Source organism: Nicotiana sylvestris, chromosome 12, assembly GCF_000393655.2.
Source record: "Nicotiana sylvestris chromosome 12, ASM39365v2, whole genome shotgun sequence".
Taxonomy (NCBI): Eukaryota; Viridiplantae; Streptophyta; class Magnoliopsida; order Solanales; family Solanaceae; genus Nicotiana; species Nicotiana sylvestris.
The window spans coordinates 77,058,503-77,078,696 of NC_091068.1; the positions used below are offsets into that span (position 1 = coordinate 77,058,503).

Genomic DNA, 20,194 nt, shown 5'->3' on the forward strand with positions numbered 1-20,194 from the left:
GCTTTGGCCAAGACTATGCAATAATATGTATACATATATGTATATATAGAAGGAATGTATACAATATAAGTGGCACCCTCAGTAACAAAAAGGCTCAAGGTGCCACTGGCAAGGCACTGCAATTTTCACCCAAATGATGGGGGATTGAATCCAATCGAGCTCAATTTTTTAAAAGCTTTTGTTTGGTGCATTTAAGACTTTTAAAAGCTTTTGTTTGGTGCATTTAAGACAATTACAGGAGGATCCTTTGTTTCTCCTTTTTCTTTAGTTAATTGCTCTTTTTTGTTTATTAATAGGTCCTATTGACTTTTTTTATCTTATTAGTTTATTTTAAAATTTTATTTCTCCTTTTTTCCCTTTAACCATTTAAGAGAAAATATAAAAAAAATTCTTTCACAAATCTATTCAAAGAAATCCCCATTGCACTTTCCTAACTTCTACGTGATTTATCAATACATAAAGAAATTTTTTATTTTCTTGAGGACCACCACTCTAGAAATCTATTTGCAGAAATCAAAATAAAAAAAGAATCCTTGAATAAGTTATTTTTTTAATCAATGATGAAAGTTTATTTTGTTATCAGATAGCTAAATCTAAAGTAGGACAATTGTATATAATATCGAGTGAGTTAATTTTCATAAAAATATAAATTGAAAAATATCCGTAAACTTTCTTAATATTTAGAGTGCTTATTAGTATAAGTTTTTGCCTTAAGTATCTAAATATAAAGTAATAACGAGTCTTTTTCTTGTACAAAATGCATAATCTAGTTGAATTTTTATATTTTTTTTCCAAGTTATCATAATTATTGCGTAATCGATTTGTTTTCTTTGATATTATTAGTTTATTTTTGAAATTTTATTTCTCCTTTTTTCCCTTTAAACATTTAAGAGAAAATATAAATAAAAAAAATTTCACAAATCTATTCAAAGAAATCCCCATTGTTGCACTTTCCTAACTTCTACGTGATTTATCAATATATAAAAAAAATATTGTTTTCTCAAGGACCACAACTCTGGAAATTTATTTGTAGAAATCAAAATAAAAAAAAAAGAATCCTTGAATACGTTATTGTTTTAATCAATTATGAAAGTTTATTTTGTTGTCAGATTGCTAAATTTAAAATAGGACAAATTATATATAATATCGAGTGAGTTAATTTTCATAAAAAATATAAATTGAAAAATACCCGTAAACTTTCTTAATATTTAGCGTGCTTATTAATATAAGTTTTTGCCTTAAGTATCTGTATACGGCCAAAATTAGGGAATTCGACTTTGGGGCTATTGTGGAACTCCACGCTCAACCCCGAGAAGCTCGAAGCAGAATGCTAAGTGTGACCCCGAGGTGCGTCCCTCGAGGGAGCACATCGAAGGTTCACTATGGTCAATCTCGGAGCAGTACCAATCGATGATCGTCATGGAAAGGCGAAAAAGCTCCCAAGTACACGTGGTTAGAGCTGACCAGATCTGTAAGAATAGTACAAATTCGTACTAGGTCATTACACAGTTGTACCAATAGCATTTTCTAGTCATTATTAGTCATGTACTATGTTAGGATTCCCCCTCCCCCTATAAAAGGGACCCTTGTCATTTTGTAATAGGCTTGAATATTGAATACGATAGAACATTCTCTACTTTTCTTACCTAAATGTGCTCAACAATTACTCTACAAATTTATTGCTTGTTCAATTATTGTTCATTAGTTCATTTATTGTTCTTCATCATTGTTCATTGGTTCATTTATTGTTCATTATCATCTGTTAAAGTCTGCCCTCGAGGTCCTATATCGCCGAGCTTGAAGCCCTCAGTCTTACGACCATACTAGTTTGCTTATCATTTCTTGCTCGTTTACACTTAGCATTATTCACATAACAAACAGTATTAAGATAAATCACGTATTTTTAGAATCACAAATCAAATATAATTGTTATTACCATTTTCAAGGTAAACAATTTGGCGCCCACCGTGGGGCTAAAAATAATAATAATTGTTTTGGTGCTAATTTTCTGATAACACACATTATTCTTCACACTTTTTCTTGTCAAAGATTTTTTGATTTCAGGCCAAAATATGTCTAGCACACAAAATGCACATGCTCATGACAATGAAGGACTTGGAGAACACAACGGCATAGGGCTTGGTGTACCTCCTGTAAACCCTGAGGGAGTGCCAAACGTGGAGCCAGTTGATATCAGCTCCCACAATGCTCTAAATGCGGAAGCAGGTGCAAACCCTGTAAGGAATGGACATTGGGAAGCGCAGGTTGGAGGCCAAGAAGTACAAGGAATGGAAGAAGAAAGAGTCAGACTCCAAGTGATATTCGAGATGTTGCAGGCCAGCAAGTCGCCATCACTCAACTTCAAAGTCAGAATAGAACCCCTAACACCGCCAAACCAATAAACATGCAGCACGAACCAGTGCTAGAAAGACCCGATGAAAGCAGCTCGGGGACTGACCCCACAATCATAAAAATGCTCGAGGAATTGACTAAAAGAATCAAGTCAGGAGAAAAGAAGATAGAGGCCAACGATAAAAAGGTGGAGATTTATGACTCGAGGGTCTATCAGATCCCGGGCGCACCCCCCATTCTGAAGGGTGTAGATTCAAAGAAGTTCATGCAGAAACCATTCCCATCAAGTGCGGATCCGAAGCCCATCCCTAAGAAATTCAGAATGCCCGATGTCCCGAAGTATAATAGGACCACAGACCCTAATTAGCACATTACCACTTATACTTGTGCTGTAAAAAGGAATGATGAGATTGAATCCGTCTTGCTGAAGAAATTTGGAGAAACACTGTCGAAGGGAGCCATGATGTGGTATCACAACCTACCCCCAAACTCGATGGATTCGTTTGCCATGTTGGCAGATTCTTTTGTGAAGGCACATGCCAGTGCCATCAAGGTTGCTACAAGGAAGTCCGACGTCTTCAAGACCAAATAAAGGGAAAATGAGATGCTGAGGGAATTTGTATCTCGCTTCTAGATAGAGCGAAGGGAATTACCGCCGGTCTCCGATGACTGGACAGTGCAGGCCTTCAATCAGGGCTTGAACGAGTGAAGCTTGATAGCTTCGAAGCAGCTAAAGCAGAACTTGGTTGAGTATCCCTCCATGACTTGGGCAGATGTACACAACAAATATCAATCGAATATCAGTGTCGAGGATGACTAATTAGGAGCCCTCTCTGGCTCAGTATATCCAAGCAGGCTCTTAACAAAGGAACAAAGGTTTACATAGAGGGAGTCGAGGCCAAATAAGGAAAGATACCAGCCGTTTGTGGAAGATCGAAGAAATACCCCAAGGCGCAATATATCTCGAGGCGATCGAAGGACAGATCGATGTCAAAGTTCCCGGGAACTCATGAGTAAAGCCGGGTTCGATAGGCACACTGGCCGGTAGAGGCAACCCGATTATCTGAGTACAACTTCAATGTCGATGTCTCGGACATCATATCGGCCATAGGTAAAATCAAAGATATCAGGTGACCAAAACCCATACTATCAGATCCTTCACAGAGGAACCCTAACTTGATATGCAAATATCACGGCACTCACGGTCATAGGACCGAGGATTGCAGACAGCTTCGAGAAGAGGTAGCCCGACTGATTAGTGAAGGGCACCTTCGAGAGTTCCTCAAGGACCGAGCTAAAAACTAGTTTTGGGAAAGAGGGGCGAACAGGAAGAACGAACCAGAAGAACCACAGCATGTCATCCACATGATCATTGGAGGGGTCAACGCCCCACGAGGACCCGTTGTCAAGCGAACAAAAATATCCATCACCAGGGAAAAGCGAACTCGGAGTTCCATACCAGAGGATGCTCTCACATTCAGCGAAGAGGACATCGAGACCTTGTCTTAGCCTCATAATGACGCACTAGTAATTTCTTTTCTTTTGAATAAGTTTCAAATTAAACGTGTGCTCGTGGATCCAGGTAGCTCGGCCAACATAATCAGGTCGAGGGTGGTGGAGCAGCTCGGACTGCTCAACCAGATCGTACCCACCTCTCGAGTCCTCAATGGATTCAACATGGCGAGCGAGACAACGAAAAGGGAGGTCATCCTCCCGGTCAATGTAGCTGGTACAATCCAAGATACCAAGTTTCATATTATCAAAGGTGACATGAGATACAATGTATTACTTGGAAGGCCGTAGATACACAGTATAAGGGTAGTGCCCTCAACCCTTCATCAAATGATGAAGTTTCCAACCAAGGATGGAGTAAAAGCAGCGTACGGGGAGCAGCACGCAGCAAGAGAGATGTTTGCGGTGCATGACTTGGCACTAGCATCGATGCCCTCTACATCGAAGAAGCCAAAAGACAAGCAAACAACCAAATAGCAACCACAACCTACATTCTCGGCTCCACCCGAATGAGTAAATAAAGGACTGTGCCGCGTCCTCGGAGCAAGTAATTGAAACATATCGAGGCTCTAACGCTATCAAGTCTAAGGTATAACCTTCTCCCTTTTAATTTATGTTTTATGCTAACTTATTGCAGGCGTTCGATTGAGAGGAATCGAAGCACTCTCCAGCTTGAAGACCTTGGGTTTTAAAGCATGCGTTGCGCTCTTTTTCCTTTAGACTAGGTTTTATCCCAAACGAGTTTTACCGGTGAGGTTTTTAATGAGGCAACATCCATATGCTACCTAAGGAGAACTCATCAAATATCCAAGGCTTCTCTTCAATCAACCTCAAATACTAGGGGGCATCACCCCGGGAGGTCACCTATTCAAAGAAATCGAACTATGCCTAGGATGGCCTCGATGGGAGAATGATGTATTGGGCCAAATGGTCAAATGAACTGTGTCCATGTAGAATAAGTGATCCTCTAAAGGAAAAAAACATGTACACATATATCAAGTGTTTGAGGAAGCCTCTTTGCTTACCGAAACACTTTGTGCCTCGAAGAAATTCATTACTTTCTCATAAGACTGCTCAAGGGCCAAAAACTCTCGAAGACTTGGGGACTGTCATTGACAGTCAGCTCATCGAGCCATCGAAAACTTGAATTCGTAAGACCTCGATCATGCAACTTCGAGCTTGTAAGCGCTCAGTGAGGCAACATCAAATCTGTAAGACCTCAACGAGGCATGCCCAAACTTATAAGACCTTAAAACAGGCATAACCCTGATATTAAGGCCAATGTTATATATCTGAACTTGTAAGACCCTTAAAAAAACATACCCTCGATATAGACACCAAGGTCATCTCACTGGGGGACTAAAGTCTATGGCCGAACATAAAGACTACGGTCATATCAAAAGGCTTCGGCCAAATTAATGCAGCTCGGAGACGTCCGACCGCCGCCATAAAATTAAAGGTCCTTAAATACTTTGAAAAGAACCGGTTAATCAGGCTACCCCCGACATAAGCAAAGGAGCTTCAATCATATCAGCTCCAAATAATGAAAAGGCTTTGAGACAATCAGCCTTCAGCATAAAAGCTTCAAAAAATCAGCCTTCAAGATAACCTCCGAGGTACTCAATTATCGTCATATATCGAGTCATAATCGAGGTTCTTATTTGAGCCGTCGAAGAGTCAGATGAACACAAAACATGCCAAGGCATAATCAAAACTTCAAAGTCTTTAGCTGAAATGGGGAACACTATAGCCATATTAGAGGTCGCATCGACCCAATCTAAAAGTGCCTAAGGGCCAATGTGTAAAAGCCTAAGGGCTAGCCTAAAGAGCCTAAGGGTCAATGCGTAAGAGCCTAAGGGCCAGCCTAAAGAGCCTAAGGGCAAGTACGTAAGAGCCTAAGGGCCAATATGTTAAAAACCTAAGGGTCAATGAGCCTGAGTCAAAACTTGATTCGAGGACCAAGCCCTGAACGGTCAACTATTATCAATTACTCATCAAGCACAACCTAAGGGTTCCTATCTTAAAGTCCAACATATCGGACTAATTATCGATAAACATCAACACTCAAAACATAAACAAAGACACAAGTAAGTGGAAATTCATATAAAGGAAAAACCAAAGGTTTCCTTTTTTATTATAAATAATGGTACAAAGTTACATTTGCAACACTCCTACAGGGAGCCCTATACGAAGAACAAGAAAGAAAAACCTAGTCTACCCTAGGGAACTTAGCCTTTCCCCCCTCGGGGACTATGTTTCCATCGGCTCTCTCGGGACCAGCTCCCTTATCGGCCTCCTCCTCATTGTCTTCAGCATCGGAAACGAGGAACTTAGCGTCGAACTCGTCCACCTTGTTATGCTCTATCTCCTCCGAGAGATCGAAGCCCATACCATGAATCTTCTCGAGAGCTTCCCTTCAGGATTTGCATCGAGTATATTCATTGCTTCTCCTCTCTCTATCGGAAGCCCCCCTCAACTTCGTATGAGTTTTAGCAACATCTTTCAAATAGATGGCTACCTTCTTATCGGCCTTTGTTCGGACCTCTTCGGCTTCAGCTCGAGCATCCACAACTTCAGCTTTCATTTTCAAAAGATCTGTTTCAAGCTTAGCAACCTGCTCGCCTGGACCAAGTTTCTTTCTCGAGCATTATAAATTTGTATCTCGAGGACGGAGGCCTTAGCCAAAGAGTTCCTTTTAGACGCAACATAAGCATCTATTTGTGCCTTCAAGTCGTTGCATTCAGAATTAACCTGGTTGGCTTCGCCCCGAAGGTGCTCCAGCGTCTCTATCTTTCTCTGTAGCTGAGATACCAAAACATTAGTTTCTAAAGATGGGAGAAGAAACATGTATTCCCTCAAAATAGATGTAACCTGTTTCTCGAGGTTGCCTTCATAATCACGACTTTGGTCCAACTCCGATCGAAGATGTATCAGCTCTCTTGTCTTTTTATCACAAAAAAGCCTGAGAGATTTCTCCTCATTCAAGGCTTTACGCAACTTAGCTTCACAGCGAAGCAGCTTAGACTTGAGCTTATCAAAGGCCTATGAGAAAGAAAAGTTCAGTTAAAAAGAAGAAAGAATGATGTTGGAAAAGTTATAATGACTTCAAAACTCACGATATAGCAATGTCGCTGAGCCTCCTCGAAAGTCAATTTTGCATCTACCGGCTCGGTTTCATCGGCCCCGGTAGAGCAAACCGAGGCGCTCTGATTGGCGGAGATGCGTCGAATCCCATTTACCTCGGAGTACTTCCCGACGTCCGAGAACCAATTGCCAAATCAGGTAATGAAGTACCTTCGCCCCTCCTCTCTTGTGGAATCTCTCCCTCGAGACTAGGGGCCTCAAGCCCAACAAGCTCAACAATCTTGGGAGGCCTCCTGGTTCGAGCCATCAATGTGGAATCATCCTTTCCAGGTGCAGTGATGTCCACAGAATAACCGATAAAATGAGATCTTCATCAGCGGCAACATCCTCCTCACGTCCCCGAGCGGATCTTGCTTTGCTATGATAATCCTCGTTCTTCGAGGACCTTTTCCTTTTATTATCCTTCTCTATCTCAGAAATTGAAGGCCCTTCCTCCTCCTCGAAAGGGGACGATCTCACCTAAAAAAACTCACTGATGCATGCGACAAAGAAATTAGTGTACGAAAGGGAAAGTACTCCTCGAGAGAAGGACTACATAACACGTACCATGGTGCTTAGCCTCCCATTTTCCCTTCGACAAATCTCTCCAATTATGCTCGTCATAAGTCGAAGAGGCCGCCAGCTTATAGGCTCGGTACACAAGATCGGGAACCTTATTTGGCATCCACGGGATCGCTGTGGAAAAGGAAAGGAAATGTCCTTACAGAGTCTGGCTCCACCAAGAACAAAAATAATAGTGTACAATGTTTCACTTACGCTTGAAATTCTATTTCTCGGGAAACAGCAGGAACTCCACATGAATAATGTCAACAGTCCTCACTTGGACCAACCGACTCATCCACCCTCGATCCTTGTCCTCGTCATCACTGGCAATAAAGGGCTTGGTGGATCATCGTCGTTGTGTAATTAGACCTCGATGATGCAAAGACCGATACAATCTGATGAGATGGCTGAGAGTGAACTCGAGCTCAGCCTTTTCAGCGAAAAATCTCATCATCAACACAATCCGCCAGAAAGATGGATGGATCTGAGCCAAAGTAACTCTATATATTCGACAGAATTCGAGCACGAGTCGGTTGAGAGAACCCAACATAAAAGGGTACGTATACACTTTCAGAAACCCCTCTACGTGGGCCATAATATCCTCTTTCCGGGAGGGTACCTGCAGCCTCACCTTTTTTCCCCATCCGCAGTCTCTCCTCACAACCTCGAGGTGTCTCTCTTCTATTGATAGAATGAACTCGATGCATGTTCTTGATGGCCCGGAACGTTGAGAGGTTTCTCTATCATAAAATCTCTCATCGAGACAAAACAGTTCGAAGTTAGCTCACCAAATGCCAGCAATGTACTACCGGGCGGGCGGGAAGCAGAGGTGGGACTTCCCTCTTCCTGGTGAGCGGATTTGGGCATGTAGCCATAGATCCTTCAAAACAATAAAGGGAAGATAAAAACTCAGGCGAAAGCTTTGATATGATGTGGCGCTAGAACTAGCACAAAAATGAACTCTATAGAGAAAGATAGCTGCACAAAGCGGCAAAGCCCTCAATGAAAGGAAAACAAGTATATACAAGAAGAGCGACGACTATTCATTAACTTTGATAGCCAATCAGCTCTCACAATGCAATTATGACTTTTTGGAAAACATACCGACGGGGCCATTTTGGTCACTTCAAGGTTATGTCACAAGAATGATGTCACCACACCGTGTTCGTGGCATCGAGGAGTTAAATCGATTCCCTACCAACCTGACCTAAGGAAGGTATGTGATTGGAACCAGAACAACCTAATCTCAAGGGTCTCTAAGATCGAGCTCGAAGAAGTTAAATTCAAGTTCAAAGCTTAAATTCGGCATGAATACTAAAAGGCAAACTCCCACGCGGAGTCCACATATAAAAGAAGAAGAAGTAAAAAGAGCAAAGGTGGTCTAGTCTTCATCTTCGCCACTCCCCGAGTTGCTCGCAAAGCCCTCGTCCGAAGTAGTCGGAGTTGCTGACTCCTCTTCCAAAGCCTTCGCTTCTTCAAACTCGGCAGAGAGATCGAAACCTTTGGCATGCACTTCCTCAAAGGCCTGCCTCCGAGCTTCTAATCGAGCATGTGCAAGGGTGCGAGCCAGTTTGAGCTCAGCCTCTTCAGATATCTTCCTGGCTCAAGTATTCTCTTTAGCAGCGTCATCCCAATATGAGGATAGGAGTGCATCGGCTTTAGACTTAGCTATGGATAATGCGGCAACTGACTCAGCATGAAGCACCTTGAATTTGTGATCCTCCTCTTTAGCACCTTGAAGAAGACTCTGGGTTGAGGCCTGCTCCCCTCGAAGAGTATCCCTTTCCAAGTTCATGTTATCCTTGTACCGCTTCAGCTCAAGGATCTCGACATCTTTGGCCGCAATCTCTTCCTGAAGCTACTCCGCTAGGGCATCCTTGCGCTCAATATGCAAATTCCAAGTCAAGGTTATAAATACCAAGTTATGAAAACAAAAAGTAAGCTCATGAATACCGAAATACCTGCTCGATGAAGTTGGCCCACCCTTGGAGCACTTTCTCCGAGCTTGCTCGAAGGCTGCTCAGTTCCTCCTCCCTTCGGGCGTATAGTGTTTTTAGCTCTTTCGACTCCGAAGCAAGCTTCTCGAACTCATCCTCACAATGAGTCAATGCAGCTCTTAACTTGGAGAAGGCCTGGTCATACAACATCGTGACCTATAGCACGGAGGAAAGAAGTTAGAAAACCAAAGATCAAAACTCAAGGCACAAAGGTTATGTCAAAAAGCACCTATTTTTTGAGTTTTGCAGCCTCCTCGAGGACGACTGGGGCATCGAGATCAGCATCCTCTTCAAAACCGGTAAAAAATCTCCAAATGCATCATCCTTTCCCCAGGATGCCCCCCACATCGGGAATCTCCCTATTCTGGGCGTCTCGTATTTGCCTTGGGGAAAACAACGGGCGTGGTTGAAGATCGCCTATGACGTCAACTTCTATCGGGGCTTCTTCTCGCCCTCGAAGGGCCTCAGAGCTGGATCCTCCAAATGCGCCAACCAAGTGCTCATCGACACAAGTTGTATCCTATTCATTGGTCAGCTTAGGGACTGCATCCAAACCCTCCTCCGGGGTCTTCTCAATACGAGGTGGGACCGCATCGGCCACCTTAGACTCAGCAGTCTTCTGCTCGGCAACCTTCAAAGCATTAACACTTCATCTTACCCTATGTACCAGTGGAAAGCCATCGCCTTCTTCATCTTTAGCAAGAAGACTCTCAGCAGCTTCCGAAGTTAGGATCGTTGTATCAGCCCTAGGCTTTAGAGCCTTATCTCTCTTTGGTTTCGGGGACTCCGCCAGCATCTCCTTCTTTCTGTTTCTATCTTTGTCGGGTCTTTGTGTCTCCTCTTCGCCAAAAGGAGGAGGTCTCATTGAAATAGCTTCTCCGAGGCCTGCACAAGCATAAAATGCCAAACATACCGCCAAGAAATCTATTTATATGGAATTTAGAAGTGACAGTGGTGAGGGTGTACCATGATTTTTGGCCTCCCATCGAGTTTTGGCCAAATCACACCAAACGCGCTTGTCATATAAGGAGGCAGAGTCTAAGAGTTTAACCCAGCCCGGGAGGTCCTTGACCGCGCTGGGGAACCATACGGTGGCTCCGTAACCGGAAGAGAATCAATTCAAATAAGAAAAGAATTAGTTTGAAAGAGGAAAAGAGGACATTCAGATGATAAAACATGCTTAGTGTAATGACATTTACGTCTCATATTCCATTCCTCAGGGAATGACATCTTCTCGGCAGGGATGAGATCCGAAGTCATGACTCGAATGAAGCGGCTCATCCACCCCTAATTTTTATCTTCGTCGATGCTGGCAAAAAATGCTTTGGTAGATCGACACCACAGTTTGACTAGGCCCCCTCGATAGAGACGAGGGCTATACAATCTAATCAGATGATCGAGGGTGAAATTCATCCCCCTGACCATGTTCGAGAAATATCTAATCAAATAGGCAATTCTCTAAAAAGAGGAATAAATTTGACCAGGCATCACTCGATACTGTTGGCAAAAATCGTGGATCACCGGGTCTATCGGTGGAGAAGAAGAATCTACAGGACCTAAGGTAAAGGGATGCGTATATATGCTAAGGAAACCAGCTCTTTGCGTGGTTATATCCTCATCCGATGAAGGGATCTCTACTTATACCGTCTCTCCCCAACGGCAATCTATTTTCACTTTCTTTTTGTCGGTTATTAGACTAATGTACTGAGACATGGGCTCACATCGACCCGGTGCCGAAGAAGGTTTTTCAATTTTGAAATCGGAGGATGTATCGAAGGGCCCAGGAATACACTCCTCAATACGAGGAGGCGCTATCTTTTTGCTCTTGGTCGAGCGTGACGAAGAAAGGGCTTCCTCTTTTTGAGGTACTGTCTTAGAAATTTTGGCTATGGTTACAGCAAAGTTTCAAAGTAAGCTGACGAAGAAGTGAACACAGAAGAAGGATAAAGACAAGAATATTAACAAAGATTAGAAGACTTGAAGATGTTGTAAGGTTTAAAAGATAGGGAATTGGATTTATAAGAATCATCTAAGTGTATTGGAGGAGTTAAAAGGGCGGCTAATAGCGGTTCTTAGGCTTTTAGAGAACCGTGTTTGACAAGACCTCTGTACAACTTTTTTGTCACGCCATTTAGTGATCTCACCTGGCTGACGTCACAATGGGAGTATCGAAGAGGCAAGAACTCAAGATAGTTTCTTATCACTTCGTTATAAGAACACACGGGGACTATCTGTATACGACCAAAATTGGGGAGTTAGAATTTGTGGCTACTGTGGAACTCCACGCTCAACCCCGAGAATCTCGAAGGAGAATGCGAAGTGAGACCCCGAGGTGTGTCCCTCGAGGGAGCACATCGAAGGTTCACTATGGTCAATCTCGGAGCAGGACCAATCGATGATCGTCATGGAAAGGCGGGAAAGCCCCAAGTACACGTGGTTAGAACTGACCAGGTCTGCAAGAATAGTACAAATCCGTACTAGGTCATTACACAGCTGTACCAATAGCATTTCCTCGTCATTATTAGACATGTACTATGTTGGGATTCCCCCCTCCTATATAAAGGGGCCCCTTGTCATTTTGTAACAGACATGAATATTGAATACAATAGAACATTCTCTGCTTTTCTTGCCTAAACGTGCTCAACAATTACGTTACAAATTTATTACTTGTTCATTTATTGTTTATTGGTTCATTTATTGTTCTTCATTTATAGTTCATTGGTTCATTTATTGTTCATTATCATCCGTTAAAGGCCGCCCTCGAGGTCCTATATCGCCGAGCTCGAGGATCCCAGTCTTACGACCATATTAGTTTGCTTATCATTTCTTGCTCGTTTACACTTAGCATTATTCACATAACAACTAGTATTAAGATAAATCACGTATTTTTAGAACCACAAATCAAATATAATTGTTATTACCATTTTCAAGGTAAACAATATCTAAATATAAAGTGGTAACGAGTCTTTTTCTTGTACAAAATGCATAATTCCTTTTTTCCCTTTAAACATTTAAGAGAAAATATAAAAAAAATTCTTTCACACATCTATTCAAAGAAATCCCCATTGTTGCACTTTCCTAACTTCTACGTGATTTATCAATATATAAAGAAAATTTTTGTTTTCTCGAGGACCCAGCTCTAGAAATCTATTTGCAGAAAATCAAAATAAAAAAGAATCCTTGAATAAGTTATTGTTTTAATCAATGATGAAAGTTTATTTTGTTGTCAGATTGCTAAATCTAAAGCAGGACAATTGTATATAATATCGAGTGAGTTAATTTTCATAAAAAATATAAATTGAAAAATATCCGTAAACTTTCTTAATATTTAGAGTGCTTATTAGTATAAGTTGTTGCCTTAAGTATCTAAATATAAAGTGATAACGTGTCTTTTTCTTGTACAAATTGCATAATTTAGTTGAATTTTTATATTTTTTTCAAAGTTATCATAATTATTGCGTAATCGATTTGTTCATATTTACTTCAAAAATGAATATTTCGAATCGAAACCCAAATTGACCAAATCGATTAAATTTATATCTTATTTAGACAATATAAATTGTAATATGAATAAGTTAAAAAATTGTCACCGGAGCCTCTAAATCCTGCATCCGCGTGACATGTAATGTAAATATTTGCCTCTTTTGGTTTTGAAAATATACCCATACACATATGTCGTCTAGTACCGAATAGTTATTTTCCTTCTTAACAAGACTCGATGCCGTTTCGTCCACTTTTCCTTGATTTTTGAACTCGAAATCAGAACTTGATTCTTTGCACTTGCGATTTGCTTCCTCTCTCGATTTCACCTTCTCTGAACCCCGGGACACCAGCAAAGCCCTATTTCTAAACCTATATATGGCTCAATCCAGCGATAATGTAAGTTCAGCTCTTTCCTTTATTCTTTTTTTTTTTTTCAGATTAGCGTTCATCTAAGTGCATGTGTTGTTACTTTAATTCAATTGATGTTAATGCTTGCTAAGTTTCAGGTTGTTGGAGTTGATAATACTTTTCGGAAAAAATTCGATAAAGAAGAGTATTTGCAGCGTGCTCGTGAACGTGAAGAAAAGGTTCTTTTTCTTAATCCCTATGATTAATTGCTGCACGTCTTGCTTATTTTTTAGCTTTGCTTTACTGGTTTATTTGAGTTCCTCTTAATTGATGTTGGGTTATTTACTATTTTGTGTAGGAGACAGAGGGAAAGAAATCCAAGTGTAAGACAATTGCTTCATCACTTCTCATCATTCTGTTTTATTTACTTCCTGCATTCATAGAGCATTGAACTCCTATAAACATTTTAACAATCAAATCAATGAATCAACTGTACCTCAATCCTGAATTATTCCAGATTAGGTAGGGTAGGTTATATGAATCATTTATAACCATGAATTCCTTATATCCATTCTACTCTATCAAGATCCAGTAGTCCGGAGATTTATCATAGTTAGATAATGTATACGCTGCTATCTCCCACCAGTGCTGGTGGGAGGTAGCAGTTACCCGGTGGAATAGTCGAGGTGCGCTAAAGCTGGTCCAGACAGACACCACCATAATAAATAAATAAATAAGATCATTTAAACGTGTATTACCAATTTTGTGAAACCCTCTTCCTTTATCTGGACTTAGGACTGACTATCATTGTGAAACTCACATAGATGGAGTTGATATTAAACATCATACATTAGTAAAAGTGCACAATTATTGATGCAGCAAGAGGACCTCCAGTACAAAGGAAGCCCTTGAAACAAAGGGATTATCAAGTCGACCTTGAATCTCGCTTGGGAAAGACTCAGGTTAGCAACTCTATTATCCTCTCCATCCCTCCCTGTGTATAGTTTTTACTATGGTGTGTTCGGTTATCAGCGAAAATTTAATATTTTTATTGAATGGAACATTTACTTTGAAGATTTGGTGTATTCTTGTCTATGAAGTTCTGCATCCTGTGAGAAATATCCGTCAGAAAGATCATAGTACAACAGGTTTTGTAAATTAGACGAGCTGTTTTTTTGGTTTGGGTGTAACTTTTCAGACAACTTCAAGATTTTAGATATCTTTCATAATCTAATGTCACTTAAAGCTCTAATGGTTTGAATATATGATGGATAATACCTTTTCTTTCCATTTTCAAGCTACAGCGAAACCACAACTCATTCAATTGGAATGGAGAATAGTTGTGGCCTCTGGTGATTTTCAACTATCATTTTTTCATAGTGTTGAAGGGGAGCTTTGGAGCAACTATAAAGTTGTCTCTGTGTGACCTATAGTTCATGGGTTCGAACCGTGGAAGCAACCACTAATGCTTGCACTAGGGTAGGCGGTCTATATCATACCTCTTGGGTTACGACCCTTACCCGGACCCTGCGTGAACGCGGGATGCCTTGTGCACCGGGCTGCCCTTTTTATTTTTTCATAGTGTTGTAGTTCTGTTCAGCTTTTGGTTAATCTTAATGGAAGTCAATAGTATTTTCCCAAATTCTCTTCTCCCCCCCCCCCCCAGCCCTCTGCCATTGTCCTGCCACTATTATAGAGATCTGAATTTGTTTTGTTGTTGACATAGGAATCAGTATCTTCTTAACCAATAGCAGAACAGCTGGTAGGTTAAACATAAATTTAAAAGGAGAGTTACTGAGATTTGGGACTACGAAGAATGTCACTCCACTTCCTTTTATCTTTTTTCATTTTGACAGTTTCAATTAAATCAGAAAGGAGACACAGAAGTCTGACCCTTGTATAAAACCTTGCTAGTGATTATATCTAAAAGTTTAAGACTATAGAAGCTAAACATAAAACAATCTACCAAAGATAATTATCTTTTGAGATCCGTACATTCTCCAAATTTGAAGAGCAAAATAGGATTGAATTTGTTTCAGGTTCATTATGCTTTCTAAATACCTTCTTGGTATCTCCACCTAATTATCTCAGAAAGACACTAGTGATGTGTTCCTTGGATTTGTTTCTTCTCCTAAACAAATCTTACCAATAGAGTGGCAAAACTTGGACATAGAAGAGCATCTCCTGCTTATAGTGGCAATGCTAGTTTGATGATCTTACTAGGCAATATTTTCCATTTCTACAACAGCGAAGGGCCAAATATACCCCTCTACTTTCAAATATTGTTTACCTGTACCCTTCGTTATACTATTGGGCTATCCATACCCCTACCGTCATACTTTGGAACAAAAATACCCCTATTTTGGATGGAGTGCCACATGACACCAGATTAAAATGACCCATTTCTTTTTTTTACCCAACCCATTTTACAAAAAAAACCCACAACCCGAACCATATTTTCATTTTTTAGTTTTTTTAAAGAATTTTCTTTTTGTAAAACTTAAAAAAAATTGCAAAATATTTTCGTTTTTGTAAACTGAGTAGATACTGAAAAAATTTTGCAAAAAAAATTGTAAAAACCGAAAAAAATCGTTTTTTTAACAAAATATTTTTTTTGTAAAAGCTGTAAAAACATATTTGTTAAAACTGAAAAAAATTGTAAAAACTGGAATTTTTTTTTCAGTTTTTAACAAAATATTTTCCTTTTTTAAAAACTGAAAAAAATATTTCCAACAAAATATTTTCGTTTTTGAAAAATGTTTTTTTTTTCATTTTTTTCATTTTTTTTAAAGATTTTATTTTTGTAAAAACTGAAAAACCAAATTTGTATAAACTGAATTTTTTTTGTAAAAACAGAAAAAAACATTTTCATTTTTTAAAAACTGAAAAAATTATTTTCAACAAAATATTTTCGTTTTTGAAAAATATTTTTTTTTCAGTTTTTCAGTTTTTTAAAAGAATTTTGTTTTGTAAAAACTGTATTTTTCTTTTGTAAAAACAGAAAAAAAATATTTTTTGTTTTTTAACAAAATATTTTCATTTTTTAAAAACTGAAATTTTTAAAAAAAGCTGGGAAAAAATGAAAATAGGGGTCGGGTTGTGTTTTTTTTTAAAAACGGGTCGGGTAAAAAAAAAAGAAATGGGTCATTTTAATCCGGTGTTGCCACGTGTCACTCCATCCTAAATAGGGGTATTTTTGTTTCAAAGTATGACAATAGGGGTATAGATAACTCAATAGTATGACGGTAGGGGTATAGATAGCCCAATAGTATAACGAGGGGTACAGGTAAACAATATTTGAAAGTAGAGGCCTAGAGGGATATATTTAGCCCTTTGCCGTTTCTATAAATATTCTTACTAAGCAATATTGACAATGGAAGAATGTGAAACTCAACTTGTTTAGCATTAAAGCATAGAAAGGTTAAGGAAGTTAGTTTTCCTGCCTTTTCCTTGTATTATTGGGAGGAAAGTCTAATTTCCTCACTGATTCTTTGTTCAGTCAAAATCAAAAGTTTTTCTCCGTATTAAGTTGCACAAAGTTCTAGGGAAGTAATAAGAGCCTTACCTTTCCCCATGTCATGGCCAACTTAATTCCCTTTCCCTATGTCATGGCCAACTTAATTCCCTAGTCTTTCCCAAAAAAAAAAAAAACAGAATATGAACAACTTTTTTCTTCAATTGATCACCAATTTTTGTGTCATGGCTTTTGTTACATCAGTTAAACAAAAAACTGACCCCATCAAATCTACCTTTTACCAATTCAATAATTTTATGTGCGGTGATGGACACTTAGCTAATTTTTGTTGGAAAAATATCATATATCAAGGTGAATAGGAGGGCTTAAGCAGTGTAAATTGATCCCTGGCATCCCCTACACTTTTGATACAAAAGAGACCTCTCACCATAGAGAAAACTGAGCAACAAAGAACCAACTATCAGGCGTCCCTTGCATTGTAGAACAAGCTTATATATGATTTCTTAAGAGTCTACACAAATGAAGGAACAACAGATGCTTTTGATAAAATGGAACATCAGTTAACATGCAGAACATCATTAACTTGCATATCTTTTTATTTTGGATATTTTGCCATTAAGTGTTGTCACTCAGGGAAGAGTAGCAGAATCATGGGGTCCATCAGATATGCACACGTTTTTCATGGAAGGATTTATTAGCTGCAGGAGACAAACTGTAGTTATTGCCTCATTGATGTCTGGTCCTTGCGGTTGAGTTAAGGAGATAGGCTAAGCTGTAGGTGGTGTCACACCTCCTTTTTACCACCCAAGAGAGGTACAAGGGAGTTTTTCCAATTAAAGTGACATTATTCGAAATGAGATTTTTATTTAAATATCAGAGTCGCCACTTGGAATAGTTTATTTGGTGTCCCAAGTCACCGGTTTATTTTTAAATCCCAAATCGAGGAAATTTTCGACTTTATTTAAAAGTCTGCGAACCAGAAATTCTAAATAAAGAATTCTGTTAACCCGGGAGAAGGTATTAGGCATTCCCGGGTTCCGTGGTTCTAGCACGGCCGCTTAAACTATTAATATTGGCCTATTATTTGATTTACTACATGTTTTAAACCTATTGTGCATTTTAGCTTTTATAACCGCTTTTGATAATTTTAAAACCGCTTTTAGGAAGATTCAACGTTATTTAAAACATGCCTTGAACCACGCTACATGAAATGCATCCGCGGTTCGCAACACGTTCTATTCAACATTATTGAGGAATTGAAATTGGGTTACATGAAATGTACACCCGGAATTTAAAAATCACAACTACGTCACGGGAACCGTATCCGTAGCTATGTTTGAATTATTTAAAGAACGTGCCTAAAGCAACTACGAAGGTTCAAATTTAGAAGCAACATTTGTGAGGGCCATGGATAATTTAATTGATGGCACGCCTCGAATTTTCTATAAGAGTTAACTAGTTTTATGAGGGCCGTGAGTTAAGGGCTTTGTTTGGTTTGGCACACCCCAATTGATTTTAATAGAGGTTTATTTAATTAAGGGATTCTAAGGATGTTCTTATTTTAAAACTTACCTAAACTTAACAAGGAAGCTATTGATTATAAACTAATATTGGGGTGCATACATTGGACCTAAATCAATTAAAGGGAATTAGGCCAGCAGTGGCCCGCTAGGTCTTTTGGTTAGGGATCGACGTAGTGCCTGAAAGGCATTGGGCTTGAAATCAACCCAGAAATGAGAAAACCTCAAAGGCCATCGACACCTTTGACCTTCAGCCAGGTCTGCCCATATTTGGGCTTACAATAGGTAGGCCCAGTTGTGGCTATTATTGACTGGGCCTATCCACCTTTACATTTATATGCATTGGTCGAAAATGCTAAAAAAAGAAAAAAAAACTCATTCTAAAAGATCGAAATACAAAGCTAGTCTAAAAATTAATTTCACTACATTGATTGGCAAGATTCATAAGACATACACTTGTAATTTACTAAAGAAAAAACATCTACAGCTGGGCTGAGCTGTTGAGTCCAAACTGTCCAGGCCCAATGGCCTAGATCAAACTTGCTCGAATGAACCCAAGACTTGGGCCTGTTCGCAAGTGCAACCCAGTTTATACAACCATAAACATGTTCATTACAAAAGGAAAATCTACTATTGAAAGTCCACTAACAACTAAACTTAAATTGAAATTAACAGTCCATTTACAATATTACCAGTTCAAGACTTTTTACAAGAAGGATTTTAACCCAATGAACCATTATCCTGACAGTCCCTCACAACTAATATTTAAAAAAAGTTCTAAAAAAAAGGTAAATAAAAGGAAGATGTCTTCTAGCCTTGAATTTTTGCCATCAAGCTCTTTACAACCAATGTACCAGCTTGCAAGAGATCAACTACAGAGCTGTTTCTCACAAGCTGGTTGTTTAAACACCACACCTGAAGCTTCTTAATGCCCAAATCAGCTCCTATTCTACTAAGGATTTCATGAATCTGATCACGTGAAAAGGTCAGATCAACAGAAATGCCTTTAATCATACCAAACTCAATATATTGTCAGACCCAAACATAAACACATAATGCAATAAAACAGTTATGATTCATGGGTTTAACCATGTTAAAGGTTAAACTCATGAACCACTATAGGTTTCAAGCCCAAAATCATGGCATGCTGCTTTGGTGAAATACTAGAATAAACTTAAAAGGAAGGAAAGAGGAAGTTCAATCCATGAACCTGACCATGTAAGGGTCAGGCTCCCTGGACAAACCTAGTTTTAGGGAGGGGAATCTAAACATGTTTTAATCAGTACAAGAAGAAACAGAGATGCATACATGGCATAAGATAATCAGTACTAAAATCTAACAAAGAAACAGAACATTATGACATAAGCTAGAGGTAAAGAAACTCATGCATTCTGAGAGAGAAAAAAAGCTTTAGCACTATTGTAGTTTCAGCATGTAAAACTTAAAAAGCATATACAGACAGTGTCAAACAAAAAGAAACAGCTCATATTCATCTGAAGTTTCAATTACAAAGCAATCAAACAAGGAAAGGGTCATATGTACCTTGAAACAACAGTTAGGTAACAACTAAAATGAAGATAAGACTGTTGGAGGAATCTCAGAAGCAGAAAACAGCAAACAATGAACAACACAACTTCAGCAGACCCAAAGAATCCCAGAATTTCAAAACTAAACCAACACTTGAAAAACCAGAAATCCCAAGTAAATACTCCTAGGAAAATTCTTCATTTCAACTCATTTTTTAACTTGTTAACAAAGAGACGTTTCTTTTTTTAGAAGTTTTTCTGAGATTTTCTTTAAATCTGAAATTCAGAGAAGAG

General features: G+C 39.2%; 1 protein-coding gene across 1 annotated transcript in view; it reads left to right on the top strand.

The window, feature by feature from the left end:
* Window positions 1-13,186: 13,186 nt before the first annotated feature.
* The window catches only part of LOC104245596 (uncharacterized), a 32,938-nt gene continuing 25,930 nt past the window's right edge, over window positions 13,187-20,194 (top strand). Inside the window, exons 1-4 of the mRNA XM_009801215.2 lie at window positions 13,187-13,427; window positions 13,538-13,618; window positions 13,738-13,762; window positions 14,259-14,341. Of these exons, the coding sequence (XP_009799517.1) occupies window positions 13,407-13,427; window positions 13,538-13,618; window positions 13,738-13,762; window positions 14,259-14,341 (210 nt within the window). The 5' untranslated portion in view covers window positions 13,187-13,406. The remainder of the gene's footprint in view (window positions 13,428-13,537; window positions 13,619-13,737; window positions 13,763-14,258; window positions 14,342-20,194) is intronic.